This window comes from Falco punctatus (genome assembly GCF_963210335.1).
Source record: "Falco punctatus genome assembly, chromosome: 10".
NCBI lineage: Eukaryota > Metazoa > Chordata > Aves > Falconiformes > Falconidae > Falco > Falco punctatus.
Genome location: NC_137590.1, coordinates 6,711,248 through 6,726,234, shown reverse-complemented (window position 1 = coordinate 6,726,234; position 14,987 = coordinate 6,711,248). Strand labels below are relative to the sequence as shown.

The 14,987-nt window shown below is 35.8% G+C and overlaps 1 protein-coding gene across 3 annotated transcripts in view; it reads left to right on the top strand.

Annotated features, from left to right (window-relative positions):
• Window positions 1-188: 188 nt before the first annotated feature.
• ZMYND8 (zinc finger MYND-type containing 8) overlaps window positions 189-14,987 on the top strand; it is a 76,862-nt gene continuing 62,063 nt past the window's right edge. Inside the window, exons 1-3 of one of the 3 annotated variants that reach the window (XM_080404940.1) lie at window positions 189-773; window positions 1,154-1,213; window positions 1,949-2,096. In XM_080404940.1, the coding sequence (XP_080261066.1) occupies window positions 2,092-2,096 (5 nt within the window). In that variant the 5' untranslated portion in view covers window positions 189-773; window positions 1,154-1,213; window positions 1,949-2,091. Of the gene's footprint in view, window positions 774-1,153; window positions 1,214-1,426; window positions 2,097-14,987 lie in introns of those variants that run through there. The other 2 variants (XM_080404939.1, XM_080404938.1) reach the window with 2 other exon arrangements.

Sequence of the window (14,987 nt, the reverse complement as noted above, 5' to 3'; positions counted from 1 at the left end):
CCAGAGGGTGGCATGGCATCCCAGAGACCAGCATTGGAAGAAAAAATAAAAATTGGGTCCCATGTGGCAACAGGGTGTCTGCCCCGCGGTGCTGAGCAGGGCCTCGGCTGGGTCCAGTGAGGGGAGGATCCACCCGGGTCCAGTTACCTAACAGGATCCAGCCGTACAGTAGCTTTGCTGGCTCTCTATTAAATATTTAATGCTCACTGAACCTTTTTTTTTTTTTTTTAGTATGCCTGAATTTGTTTTGTGCTAAATGTTCTGGATAGTTGTTGAGTTGTTTAGCATAATTGCTGCTTCTCCTTTCTTTTTTTAAAGCTACAAAAATAATCCTGACTGAGAATTAACTGTGATTCAAAATGGTTTCGTTTCTTCCTGGAACACAAGTAATGCTGAACAGAAAGGGAAACAAGAATCAGGAACTTGGAACGTCATTTTGTAACCCAAAATATACTAATCTGACATAATTTACACCATTATTTTTGTACAGTACAACTGTGAGCAAGATAGTTTAGCTTTTTACTGGCTGGGAATATGGTTAAAAGATCTGTACTGTAGGTCTAAGAATTGTATATCTGTATAGCTTCTATGTTTGTAGCTTTGTAGGTAATTTTACTTTCATTTCAGCATAAATTTTAGCTCCTCTACTTGCTCAAGTTCCAAATAAGTAACGTTGAGGTTTTATTTTTAAACAAAACTAAAGCAATTCAGGAGCAGATAACATCTATGATTTGTTACTCACTTATATGGATACATGATTTCTTTAGGACAAGGTAAGATTTAATACATTACTCAAATTTAGGATTCTTAATTATTCTAGTAGTTACACTATCTTAGCAAAATTAATCTTGAGGCAGATTTGCTAGCTATGAGACTTGAAGATTTAAACAAGTCAAATATTTTATAGTAATGTTTAACTTGTGTTCAAGTGCATGCTTCAAGAGATATCCAGTGACTTCTGTTCTTCTATATATACTAGCTTAAATTTTTACTGTAAACATATGCTGTATGCTCAAAGGGAGATCACAGTTATCTAAACTGATTATTTCAATTGACAAAATGCTTGAACCTAGTTTTGAAACATTGTGTTTGAGAGGCAAGGTAAAAAAAAAATATAAGGTGTGACATTGCAGACCACAATTTTACTTTTCAGAGCCCTGTGGTCGGATTCTGTTTTTCCTCCCTGGGCAGCTAATTACAGCATCATGTTAAGGTAGGGGAATGTTTTACTTACTATGTGTAAGATCAATTTTTTGTTAAATCCCTAGTGTGCTGAACTTTGTCTTTGCAAAGTTAGTAAACTTTATTTCTTAAAGCAGTGTATGTGTGTATAAAAAGAGACTAGTGAAAGCCCATACTTCTGTTACTTATACTTGGTTTTCTGATTTATGTATTCAGAATTTAGATCTTCTAATGTTTGGAAACTGAGGTAACAGGGTGGAGCCTATATAAGGACAACCCACCTCACTTATTTTTTTGGCTACTTACTTCCCTGCCCAGTCTATAATTCTGTGTCTATTTAAGCTCTAAGTCCCAGGTTAAAGACCCAAAGGGGTTTTTTATCTTTTCGATTCTAGTTTCTGTGTTCTATATGGGTCTATTTCACGTATAGGTCACTGTGTCATTTCCATTGTCATATCTTCTAAACAAACAAACTTAGCAAACATAGCTATTTTTATTTTCATAGTTGCTTTTTCTAGTAAAAAAAAAAAGCAAAAAAACCCCAACAAAGCATAGCCTCCAGTTTAGAAAATATTTCCACTTTTCTGTTGGTTTGTCATTTTATATATTTAGTCCAGGAATTAAACAGAAAATTAGGAAGTTGTATCCCACCAGCCACCTAGGTTGAAAACAGCTGTATAGGATTTAATACTTAGCCTGCTATTAAGATTTGTTGATTTGTTGTTCTTCCATATAGAAGTCAAAATTAAATTAATGTATTTTACAGAGTTGTAGAAATCAACCGGAGATCTACTTGACCACACAGAAGTAGCTAAGAATGGTTCCTTTATTTTATGCTTCAGTTAAACAAGATGAGCTAATTCAGAATTTAAGTAAAATCAGAGAAGGAAAAAAGATCCAGTGCTTGTCATGGGGTAAGTAAACCTAGTTTAAAAATCACAAGACAAATACATTCAAATTTTCTATATGATTTCCTTTTGTGTGTTGAAAGATCATTCAAGATTGGGGTTATTTATTTATTTTTCATTATTTTATTGGGCATTGTATAAACACAGAAGAGCATAGAGACTGTCTAACAGAATTTAGGATCAAGTATGGAAGACAGATTTACTGTGGGGAAGATTGATACCCTGTAAGCACTGCAATGACATCAGAACACATTCATTGTGTTCCTTTGGGACTTTGGAATGGGGGAGGAGAAATTACTCAGGAAAGGATAAGCTGGGAGAAACAAAGGAGAAGAGGGACATGTGTATAGTACAGCATTATTAAAATCAGGTTGAGGCAAATGGCCTTTTTTTTGGGCCACATTTCAAACAAACTTGTAGACAAATTTTGAACTGCCAGAGCTGCTTGCTTTGCGTTCTGCTTGACTTACAGGTTAGACTCTGTAAGTGATTTCTCTCTGCACCCTTCAGCTACAGTCACATTACAATAGTAAAGGCAATATCATCTAGGTGTGACCAAGGAGAGGATGATCTTCCTTGATGTGCTCTGGGCCCAGGAATACTTGAAGGTGAGGGACTGAGGCGTTTGAGCTTGGTTTTGCTGTCTGTCTGTTCTTAAGATACAGGTTTTACAAGGCAAAGTACAAAAGGACTGGGATTTCCAGTATATACATTTGTGAAATATTCTCTTTATGCTAAGCATTTTGCCCATGCAGCACCTTCCTAAAGCTAATTCAATTCCAGTTTTGGGGGTATGAAGAGTTGTACCTTAATTTGCGAAGGATAATGACAGATACAAAGTAAAACAAAGTGCAAGATACATATATTGGATGTTTTCACTTATTCTTTACCTAAAAGCGAAATTTAAACAGAACAGATTAAACAACTGGCATTTAATGACAAGCAAAATAAGGTCCAGTAGCAACAAGATATATTTTTTAAAAAAACACAAAACCACACCCCCCCCCCCCCCCAACATCTAGTTAAACAATATAAAAGCCTATTAATAATTGTACATTTGGGAATAAAAGAATTATCAAATGGGCTAAGAAGGTAGTTCTTCTGTCACACTATAATTTTTCATACCAAGAAATAGTTTGAGGCTTTTCTCTAAAGTATATGCTCCAGTTATTTTTGCAGACAGGACTCTAGGCAAATGATTGATATGTTTCTGTATGGTATTTCTTGCTTCTCTTTCCTCTTCATAAACCACTACAAAGCAGGCTTCTATTTTGTAAGAATTAAAACTTGGGATTTAGCCTTTGTGTAAAAGTGTTCAAATTTTACAAAAATGGAACTGTGCAAAAAGGGGATAACATCTGTAACTTCAAATGTACAATAGTGAATTCTGAAGATTCTGTTCTACAGTTTGAGAACAATCTGCTTATTTCTTGACACTACTGTCTCTGAAAAAAAGAAAACTGTTAAGAACGTACAGGGTAGGTCATAAAATTGGGACAGGGGAAGTGAAGCAAGTATGGATTTGTGCCTCTGCCCTAAAATTAAAATTCTCAATGGGAACCATACATCAAAAACCCTTTTACAATTAAACAGCAGTTGAAGTAATTTTACTATAATATGTAATTGAATGATAATTGTAGAACCTGAAGAAAGGCAGGAAAGGAACAGGTACTAGATTTTAGGTAGCATGCAAGAGTGAAAAGCTATCTTGCTGTTCTGTGAAAAACAGAGAGATCCAGTTCAATGTCTGCATCTGGTAATCAATTACTGGCTGTTATGTAATGATGTACAATTTCTGTAGTGGCTGATTGCAGTTTTTATTTAGAAACTATTAAGCAAATAAATATTCTACTTGCAGAGCAGGTGGAACAAATGCTGCATACATTACAGCAGTAATGCATTCTTAAGAGATCATACGTTGAATACTAGCTCATACATCTTCGGTTTTATGAAACCTTTTGTTTCAGAGCCTGGTTCCTCCTTTCAGGCTGAAAATCTGATTACAGTCTAGTATCACTTCTTTGTTTTGAAGGGTGTCTATTAGGTGATTAAGTGATTACAAATTAGTTTGTAAGACTATATTTATAAAATAAAGATTTAGTTAATTTTTCTGTCATGGCATGAAATGTTTTCTAGAAGGGAAGGAGGAATAGTGAATTAGAAGTAGAATGACTGGTTTGGGGAACAGTTATTTAGAAGAGCCAGATGATAGTTTTAATATAAATTCCTTTTCTGGATTATTTTCTAGTACTATATTGACTGTGCAGTTAAAAAGAGGTAGTGTTGGAATGAGCTTTCAGATCACAAGAAAAACACCATTCACTAAAAGGTTTGAGCTAAAAATTGCTATTTATAAATCCTGTAAAATGTTATCTTACTATTGTAGTGTGGCATGAGGACGTTTTTGTCTAAATTCTTAAATTTTTCATATTTATGCCAAAAGCCTCTGTTTGTTGGTATTATTGTGCTGTTCTTTCTAAGGCATTTTAGAGGTCCACACAGTTGAACAAAGATGGAGACATTAAAAAGATTTTGCTTTTTAATGTAGTAACAATATTCTCTAGATACTATCAAATTCTTCTCTGAATAGAATCTACTTTAATAGACATTAAAAAAAAACAACCCACAGACCTGTATGTTGGTATGTATTGGTTGTAACCCCCTGTTTTCATGTTTAGTGCATTTCATATATATCTGCTTGGCATTAAACCTCCATTGTTTTATTTATCTCATTTAAATGGTAATAATTTAATCAACAGATACATACAATATAAGTCTTTAATTGCCTATTTCCACATACATCTTTATGCACTTATATGTTTTTTCTATTGTAATGTATATTTCCCTTTTGGAATGGAGTTTGTATCTCTGTACATGCAGTTTTCAAAGAGCAGCTTTCAAGACCATCAACTGATTAAAACTATTATATTAAAAAGTGTTATCTAAGAAATTACATTCTAGAAACTAGAAAATGTAAACACTTCTGTTTAATGTTATATTGTCAGAGCAATATATGCTTTTTCTGCAGCTTGGATAATGATAATAAATCAGTGGCTTAGGTTTTCAGGCTCTTAAATTTTTGGCCATACCTGGGGTAGGTTTAATTTCAAACCACGCAGTTTTAGGGAAAATTTCATCTAAAAGCCCCCCCAAATTAAAATGTTTCCAGGAAACACTTCACATTTGCATTATATTCTGTAAAAGTGTTTATCATCATTGGTATGAGTCTATAGTAACCATTTCCTTTTCCTCCCTGATGGGTTAATAATAGAGCAGTAAAACAAACAAACAAAATGTTGCATTCTATACTTGTTTTCCCAATTTTTAAATGACTGGCTAATGAAGGAAGAATAAGCATAATATCTTCAAATGCAATATATGCATCTGTTCTGGAGGCAGGTTGAGAGTCTGGAATAATTACCAATATAGTATATGGAGACTGCACGATGATCCAATAATTGGTATTAGTTTGTGAATAACTTTTTTCTTCTGTGTGTTGCACACACATGCCCCCGACAAGGTGAATTCTTCGTTGTGTTATGTTCTTTCTGAGTAACTAAAAGTAGCATCAAAACATAAATGGGAATGAAAGCATGGGTTAGAACTATTCTTTCACTTCATAGCTAGAAAAAAACACCAATGTTCCAGGCTTACTTTACCTGAACTTTAAGAAAGTTTTAGATTGCATTAGTAGAGAAACAAAAATATATACTATTTTGCAAATCACAGAAACATTCAGGCTGAAAGGGCCTTGGGAAGCCTCTAGGCCAACCTCTTACTCAAGGCACAATCAAGTTATGGGGTTAGGGCCAGGTTGCTCATGTCTTTGTCCAGTCTAGTGTTTGAAAGACTCCAGCGTAATCCAATCTACACAAAAAAACCAAGGTAAAACAGCAATTATGTTCAGCCAGGCCTTTATAAATCTACTGTAACAAGAGCAATGAGTTGTGACCATGTATTAGTTATCCCTGTTTACTTTTGCCAGACTGAAGGCAATGAAAGTCTGGAGGCTTTTAACAGAGCCAAAAAACCCTGTGAGTTACTTTGTATTAAGACCTAAATTGAAACTTTGATAGGAAAATCTGTGTGTGTCACAAAGAAGCACACCCAACCTGGTTTGTACAGCTCATAGCCAAGCTGATAGACAGGGTTTCTAGAATGATTTAGACTGCTGAACTCCCTACTATTAGCCTTATTTTCAAAGAAACCCTTTTCCCATCTTTGTGCAATATTACTTTCATGCCTACAGAGTGAATTCCTGTGATCTCTAGTGCTAATAGCACCATGCAGAAGTAACATACACTACTCATTACACAATGAACCTTGACATTGAAGTCCTAGTTCTATCCTGGATCCCTCTCAAGCTTGTTAACTTCTAATAACGGATATTGTCTGAATTTTTATTTTGGCTTGAAGATAGCATATAGTTTAACTACAAAGTGAAAAGGTTTGGTTTTTAAGGCTTTTTTTCCTGCATCTTATGACTCGCCAAAGAATCATGAAAACAGAAATCAGCTGAAGAAATACGGGACAATTTCCAGAGGCTTTCAGATGTTTGCACTTAAAAAAGAAGATAAAGTGTTTAGCATGAAACCCAAAGTATTGATAGTTGCAAAGTAGTTACAGCGATACAAGAAAACAGACGTTAAAAATAAAATGTGAGACTGCAGCCAGAAAACCTGTTCCAGTTCCCTTCAATATTTCTGTCAACTTACCTATTAACTATTATTGTTCACAACTTACTCAGTAGACACAAGAAGGACTTAGACACATTAATATTTTTTTAGTTTCCCTAGAAAAGATTTTATTGTCCTTGAAAGACTATAATTTCCATGCATTGAAAAAACAGATGAATGTCCTGGGTGAAACTCTGGGCTCACTGGAAATAATAGGGCCCGGACTTTACCCTAGGGTTTTATGTAATATGCTATTAAAGTGACATTTAAATAGATGACCCTGCAATGCAAAGACAAATATTTCATTCATGCATTAATATGTTAAGTAGTCTGTCAAGGAAAAATTAATGACTAGAAATAATTGAAACTGAAAATCAACCCTTTTTTTTTAATTTGATGTTTCTTTTTCTTTTATCTGGGTGAATAAATTCCCTTAATTATTTTTAGCATTTTTTAGTAATTTTTAGTATTTTTTAGTAATTATTTATAAATACATATTATGCTTTCTTGGAAATTTGCTAAGCTAATGTCTCTGTAGTAGTATGTCAACCTATTAAACTGGTATTGTTTAAATGTGGAATTACCTAGCAGCAAGTCTCCTAAAATGGGATAAAACAATTTTAAAAAAAGAAGTATTTAATCACTCCTAAAAGTGCAATAAAACACAAACTTTAGAAGGGAATTGAAAGGAGAATTTTTTTTTTTATCCTGGATTTGTTATGATTTACTACTATTCATATAACAAATTGAAAGTTCATGTGAGACTGTTACAAACTATGAGGCTGAGATCACACATGTGCAATTCGCCAATTGAGCCTGGGCAGCATGGATAATAATAGCTAAGTGCCAGATGCACAGAAACCCTGATATCCTTTTTTCAGTGTTTTTTTTCCCCTCCTTGTTAGCTTTTATCCTTTATCAGGGAATATTCGGTCGCAGCTGTTGACCAATAATATATTCTGTATAAGCATCTGTTCTTATTCTCTGTAAATAATACCATAGTCTCTCTTCTGTGCAATGGTTACAGCAATTAAGCATTAAAGAAAAATTGAGCATTAATAAGTAGAAACTGTAGAGAATTAGTGTTCTTGTATTTAAGCTTGTATAACGTAAACCCACAAATGCAAATATGGAAAAAATACCAAAGAATCTATGTTATTTTCTTTCTTGTCCAAACCCAGATCTCTTGCTGCTGTAACAATATCAGAGAGCAAGACTGAACAGTGTAAATTTACCCTTATTTCTGTTCTGTTGCTTTCTTTTTTCCCACAAAATCTCTTCTCAAATTAGCTTCTCCCAGTTTGATTGCTTACTCTGTCAAACAGCCAGTGAGCTATTAATGTTGGGAAGAAACCTTTCCTGATCATGTGCATGTCCAAAACAGTAAAAGGTATAGCCTATAGTATTTTATATTGGAATAATGTAAGGTGCATGCTTGGGATTGTAAGAGGAGAAATTATTGTATGTACTGCTAGAATGACTATTTTATGCTTCTGTGATTTAGGGACATGCATATTTAAAATGTATTAGTGGAGTATGCTACAAGATGTGTTCATCACTGCTTCTACTGTAGATATTTTAGAGTTTTGTAAGGAATTTTATATGGTTTAGTCATGGAAAAATGATCTGCATCTACTCTATCTTTCTTTCTTCCTTATGTCCATAAGATTAGTCTGTTCTGAAAAGTATTGTTCTTTCCTGTTATATGGTAGCCACGTAAAACTGTTTTACTCATGAGATTAATGAGACATCAATAAAGATGTATCTCTGTAAGAAGCAGCATTGTCTAGAACTTCACAAAAGCTAGGTAAGATAGTAATGAATTCCATAAAAATTTTGTCTGTCTGTGTGGGTATGTTAATTCTGACTGGTCTGTATAGTCTGTGTGATAAAAGCATAGCATCTCTCAAGAGTGAGCGAAAGCCTTGATTCCTCGATGTTCCAGGTAGATATTAACCAGCACCCCCCAGCTATGTCATAGTGTCCAAGAATTTTTCAAAGGGTGGGATTTAGCTTCCTAAATAGGGGCGTCTAGTGTAATTTTAAGTGGTCTCTGAGAGCCAGGATGTCTTCATGGGTCTGGTACATCAGACACGGCACTTACGAGAGACTCTTGGCCTTGGAGAGTAGAAGCTAGAGGCCACATGGGATATCCTAGGCCGTCTACAATCTTGCTAGATGTTTCTCTAGTTGTCTGAATTATTCTGTTGACATAGGAGGATTCTGCGGGGGGGGGGGACGGACACGACTCAAGACTAAAAAAGGTCCTTTGGCTTTTTAATTTCAAACCTGAGCAGCTCTCTTATGGTGCTGACAGGTGGAGAGGTTTGTTTCTAAAGCATTACATCTTTGTACTTAGGTTGATTAAAACTGTTTGTAGTGCAGCCCTTTTCTATCCATTTAGCTAGCGAAACGGTGTCGTCATGTCATCCAGAGGAGGATTGATTTTGTATTTGTTTTGTGTGCTCAGTGTTATCAAGGTGAGGTAGCTTCCTCCCAGCATCAAGAAAAAAAATATTAAAAATATGTCAACAAAACCAGTCAGTGGTAAAGAAAAATGTGTTTGTGGGTGGAAATTATCCCACCTCTAAGCTCAAGGCACACTGTGCATGGCATTTTTAGGTAAATTAGATCTCTAAGTCTATTGGTTTACTGCAGAGAATACAGATACTCCAAACTAAGCCATTATGTCCTTTCTTAATTAACTTGTAAAACTATAATAGTGTGATTGTCATACCACTTGAAAGAATCACACACACAGTTTTCTAAGATAGATGGGAATATATTCAGTTCAGTATGAATGGCATTCTGGTTGCAACTGCTCACTTTTAATGTAAATAAAAATGTGGATCCAAAAGCTCAGACACATCTGCCTGATTTTTAGCTAGTTTATAGCAAAACCGAATTTAAATCTGACATATTAAAGCTCAAAAAATCATGTGCTTTGTGCAAGATTACTAATTCTGAACGTCATCAACAGTTGACAGAACTTGGAAGAAATCTGGTCATAATTTGTAATGAAATTAGAGGTGTGTTTTGAGAACCCATATGCCTGCCTCTTCTCGGGAAAGTGTTGGTATGGGTATGCTGAGCTCTTTTGAATGTGTATTTATTGGGGTTATGTGAGTGTCCCCTGGTGGTGGCTGCCTTATGCGTCCTCGTAGAGGCGTCCCAATTGCCCGTTTCCTCTCTGCTGCTGCCCCCCACAAGAACTGGTTTGCTTCTAGCCTTTGTCTTTTTATCCATGTTTACTAAGATTTGTTTACCTAGTACAAGCTATTTAACTGTAACTTATATGGCAAAAACACGTCTGGGCTGAGACTTCACAATGATTTCAAATGCTTTGCGTTCGCTTGTTTGCCTTCCTAGAATTAAATTTGCACATGAGGTGTTTGATGTGGCTAGGGGAAGATTATGCTCTAGAATAATGAGAGGTATGCAAGCTCTTCTTTTCTAGCAAAGTGTAGGACAGATTGTTCCATGGCTACCTCACTAAGAGAACATTGAACACTGCTGGCTAGAGCTCTTCTGGAGGCCCAGAATGGTGACTGCTGGTATGAGTGCCACACAGGTCAGCGCAGGATGGCTCAAGTCTTGGTGTTCACAGTAATCAGTGTATGGGTTTAAACACGCTCTTTGATTGCTTCTTTTCATGCTGCTACAGTGGAGAGATAGCTGTTCCTTTGAGGGAAACTTCACCCTCAGGCTTTTTTATGGTTATCAGGCAGCTCAGCGAAGTTTCTCTGGTAAAATTGTGACGTAAAAATGAATATTGAATCCTATGGCAAAATGTGGTCTGAATAGCACTTGCTAGGTGTGATTATTTGCCGGCAATTTCTTTCCAGTGTAATAACATAGAATTGATCGCTAGGGGATGCTGCACTTCTACCAATGCTGGCGAACCATCCGGGGGGGAAACCCGGCAAATCTGTGTAATTACTACTATTCCTTTCCACACAAAAAGGAAACCAGCTTTTATTCATTTGATGTAATAGGGATATTTTGTCAGAATGTGTCCAAGTAAGTAAAAATAGATAATTTTTTATTTTTTTACTACACATCTGGAGAAAATGTCCTTATTATGTATGTATAAATAAGTTTATTTTTAGATATCTGTCCTATAGAAACATCCAAATAAGATCAGGATCCCATTTCAATGGGTTAGATGGAAAAGTAGGTGAAGAAAGTTCACATATAGCATATACAAAGCTACAGAGAGAGATGTTTAGTCCAGGGCTCCAGTCTTAGAAACTGTCCTTTGACAACAAATACAGAACAGCTTGCAGGTTTGAAATTTGTTACAGGACAAGCCTGGTTTGTTCCACACTAGAACTTGTTTTTCCTTTAAATAATTTACATTGTTTTCAAGTGCTTATAAAATTTATATGAAGCAGATATATTTTAATGTTGGGCAATTATGTAAACTTTCATCATATTTTAACATGAAGAACAATATTATGTAAAAATATATGTAGATTACCTTTTTAATTAGAAAAAACAAACAAAACCAAGAGCAAGTAGGAATGAGAACCTTACCTTTCAAAGAAATTGCTGCTTGAAAATTGCCTGTCACAGCATTTGCTTTGCAAATCTTTGCAAATAGGAACAATGTTAAAGAGAATTTTTAATTATTATACCTGAATTACATAGGGCCAGGTTTTTATGTTTTAAATTATATAGGCAGCTGCATTTCAAGTTTTCTGCTGATAGCCCTGCTTCATACAGCCATGCTGCTCAGTTCTTTAAAAAAGAGTATAGTATTTGTTCATCCTACAGTCTCTTTGTTCTTTTCTGGGCTGTCAGAAAAGAAAAGTCAATATAATTTTTTGGTTGCAATTTGAAATGCTGGTGGTATTATATGCTATATATCCATCAAGATCTAAGCTTTCCTAAACAAACGCACATATGCTTGTAAATAAAACCAAGTGTTTACTGCAAATATACTGTGGGTTTTGTGTTGTATAGATTTGTTTTGGTTTTAATCAAGACCCTCACAGAGAACAGAAGAACAGGACAAGGGCTAAAAGGTCAATTTTGTTCACAGGAATGCAAAGAACTAGTCTTACCCAAAACAGTGTAGATCACCAAGAAGCACTGAGAATTCAAAACACAGGAAGTTCAGTGAACTGGCCATATTTGTATGTCATTTTCTTTTTGTAGCAGTTACTTTGGGGAAAAGCAGAACAGCACAGACAATGTGAACTGATCTAACTACCCCTGGGGCTTTTGAAAGGGGTAATCTCCCTCCCTCCACTGTTTGTGGCTGCAGAGTTTAACCTCACCATTGCATCTGCTTTTCTGCTGATGGAGCAAACTGACCTGGCTCACTGCAGGGTTCTACAAATAATAAATCCAGTGCAATGGAAGGAGTAGGAATATGTGGCTGGGAATGGGATTGGTAATAATAGTACCCCTTTCAGTGGCAATATCGTCCTATAAAAAACATCTTGTTTAATTAAATTCTAAGGCCTTATTCAGGAGCTGGACCCTAAATGCATGTGCAGGTAGTGTCTCCTGTTTGATGAATTTGCAGTTTAGAAAGCATATTCTTTATCTTTCTGAATTAGTATTTATCTCTGTCAGATTTACAAGCTTTATTTGGTCATGAAAATTATTTTGATTTGCATCCTGAAGTTAGAATTATTGGTATAGTTTTACCTTTTGTGTTTTAAGTATTTTTCTGCCAACATATAAAGATGAAGGCAAATGCACTATAAATCAGAATTATAACAACTAGCAAATCTTACACCGCCACCCCCCAATCACATTTTTCTGCTGTGTTAAAATGTTTGCACAATGCTTATGTCCAGGGCCAGTTGTTTTCCCAAAACGTTCTCACATCCCTTGAAAGAACAAGCAGTTATCTGAATGCATAGAAGAGATTAAACTGTGCAAATTCTAGGACTGGAATCTGAGTGATTTTAAGAGAAATACAGCTGAGGGGTTGAGAGAAAGGCAGTAAAATAAGGGTTGCAGTACTAATTTTATCCTCTGCCTGTGAATGGATGTTGCATAGAGTTACTTAAGAAATATTTGCAGAATTCTTTTTCCTCCTTTGTGAAATACCTTGGTATTTCCTGAATTACTAATGACACTGAAATGCAGAGTGATGTCACAACTTCGCTTTCAGTATGCATTGTAGCGCCTGGAATGTTACACTCTAACATATCGTTAAAAGCCAGGATTAAGCAAGACTGTTATATAAGAAGTCAGAATAATGCTTTATAAAAGGGTAAATTGACATTTGTGTTTGAGTTCTTTTTGGACCTATAGTAGCTTCAACACAGAAATACATTTATTTCTCCTATGCTTTTGTTCTGTTGCTCCTTTTATGGTTGAAATGTTGTATACAATTTCACTTTTGAATCCCCTGAACTCTGACAACTGTCAGCTCTAATGCCATATGAGGATACTGTGGCTTTAAAAAAAGTATCAAAGTTCATTTAGTAAAAAAGATTGCAGACTAGTCACATAGTTAAGACTTACCTGTGTAGCTGCAGTTGGATTTCATTGTTATTGGCAAACAGAATAATCACAGCATGATTTGTTCTGCCCTTTCAGAATTGTTTTTTGATGTGGGCATAGATTTCTTTACAGTAAACCTCCCTTTTGGAAACAACTTTGAAGTGGCATTAGCTCAGGAGTGTCCTCATTTCTGTCACCTGATAAGGAGGGCTTAGTAAACATTGTCTGTAAATCCAACAGGGCATGAAAAATTATAATCTGTAAAGGTGCTTAAATGAATTCAACAGTTTATGCAGATGTTAATGTGAGTGAAATGTGTGCTTAATTGTGGGCAAGCGTTTCACCTGGCTTCAGAAAACAAAGCCACAGATGGAAAAGGTGTTGCTCCTTTTCAGAGAAATGATTATATTTCAAAGGCTTTCTTTCTCCCCGCCTTTTCATAATGTTGAAGGGACAAGGACAGATCTGCAGTGTCATCTGGACATGAAGAAGTTATAGTTAATAACACAAATCTGGTGAAAATATGGATGCAGTGCTTGATCACGTAGTTTCCCAAAAATTTCTTTTAGTGGTAGTGATTGTTTAAATGATCTCAAGCTGCTCACTCCTGCTTTCTCAGTCATGCCGCTAAAATTGTTATCGCAGCAGTGTTGTGAACTATTGTGAATTGGTGCCTTTCCTGGGTTAGTTAACACAGTAAATATTTGATTCACTGATCCTGTTCACTGTGTAACCACACAGACAGGTCTGCTGGAAGTGTGACTGAGCTGAGTGCTGTGGCTGGAAAGGAATGGTGAGATGCATAAGCTAGTATGTCTGGTTAAAAAAAAAAAAAAAGTTGCTGAAACCATGGGTTAAGTCTTTGTGAAAGTGATTGTACTGCACATTTGTGGTGGAAAAAGAAAGACTTTTTCCTGGTGAGAGGCAAACCACAGAAATGAGATGAGTATAGCAACTGGAATAGCAGATAGGGAGGACAAAAGCGTGAATACACAGAGCCTTAAAGCTAAAGCCAAACTGCAAATTTAGTGTGTGGAGGGGCATGAAAGAGGTTAAAAGAGAGAGTGACATAGTCTAAATCTGAAGTGGGTTGTGATAAGATATTAGCCTAGAAGAGAGGAAAAAAATCACTGTAGTAGCAGTATGTTTGTAATTCCATCACTTCACATATTTTACTATGAGCTTTAGCTGGTAGAGTCTTCTGTGAGATAATCAGCTTTTATTTAAAAAAACAAAACAAAACACCCCAAAAAAACAACAACAACAACAACAACAAAAAGTAATGTATCTCATTACTGTTAACCAAGTGATTCCTGAACGTGAAAAAAATCAGAAGAGAAAAATGCCCATAGCAATACTATTAGAGGTTAGCATTATCCAGACCTGGTCCTAAATTATTCTTCCCTAGCAGTAGTGATTTTCTTCTATTTTCTTGAGAAGCACCTTGATGTCAGAAAGTGTTATATGCAGGATATCTCACACTTGGGCATTAGAATCCCTTGGTGAAACACAGACTTCTTTCAGGTTTTTGTACCTAGGTCTCATGCAGGGCACCTACATTCCCATAACCACAGACCCTGCATGTGCAGTGAGTTGGATTCATGACCATGTCACCACAGAGTAGGCATCGTATATCACTTGCTACGCAGGTGTAGTTCAACTACATGGTGGAAATACTTTAGGTTTGACATGCAGTCTACCTGTGTACGTCTCACAGCTGCTTTCTGGGTAACTGAAAGTATTTAGCTGCATATGA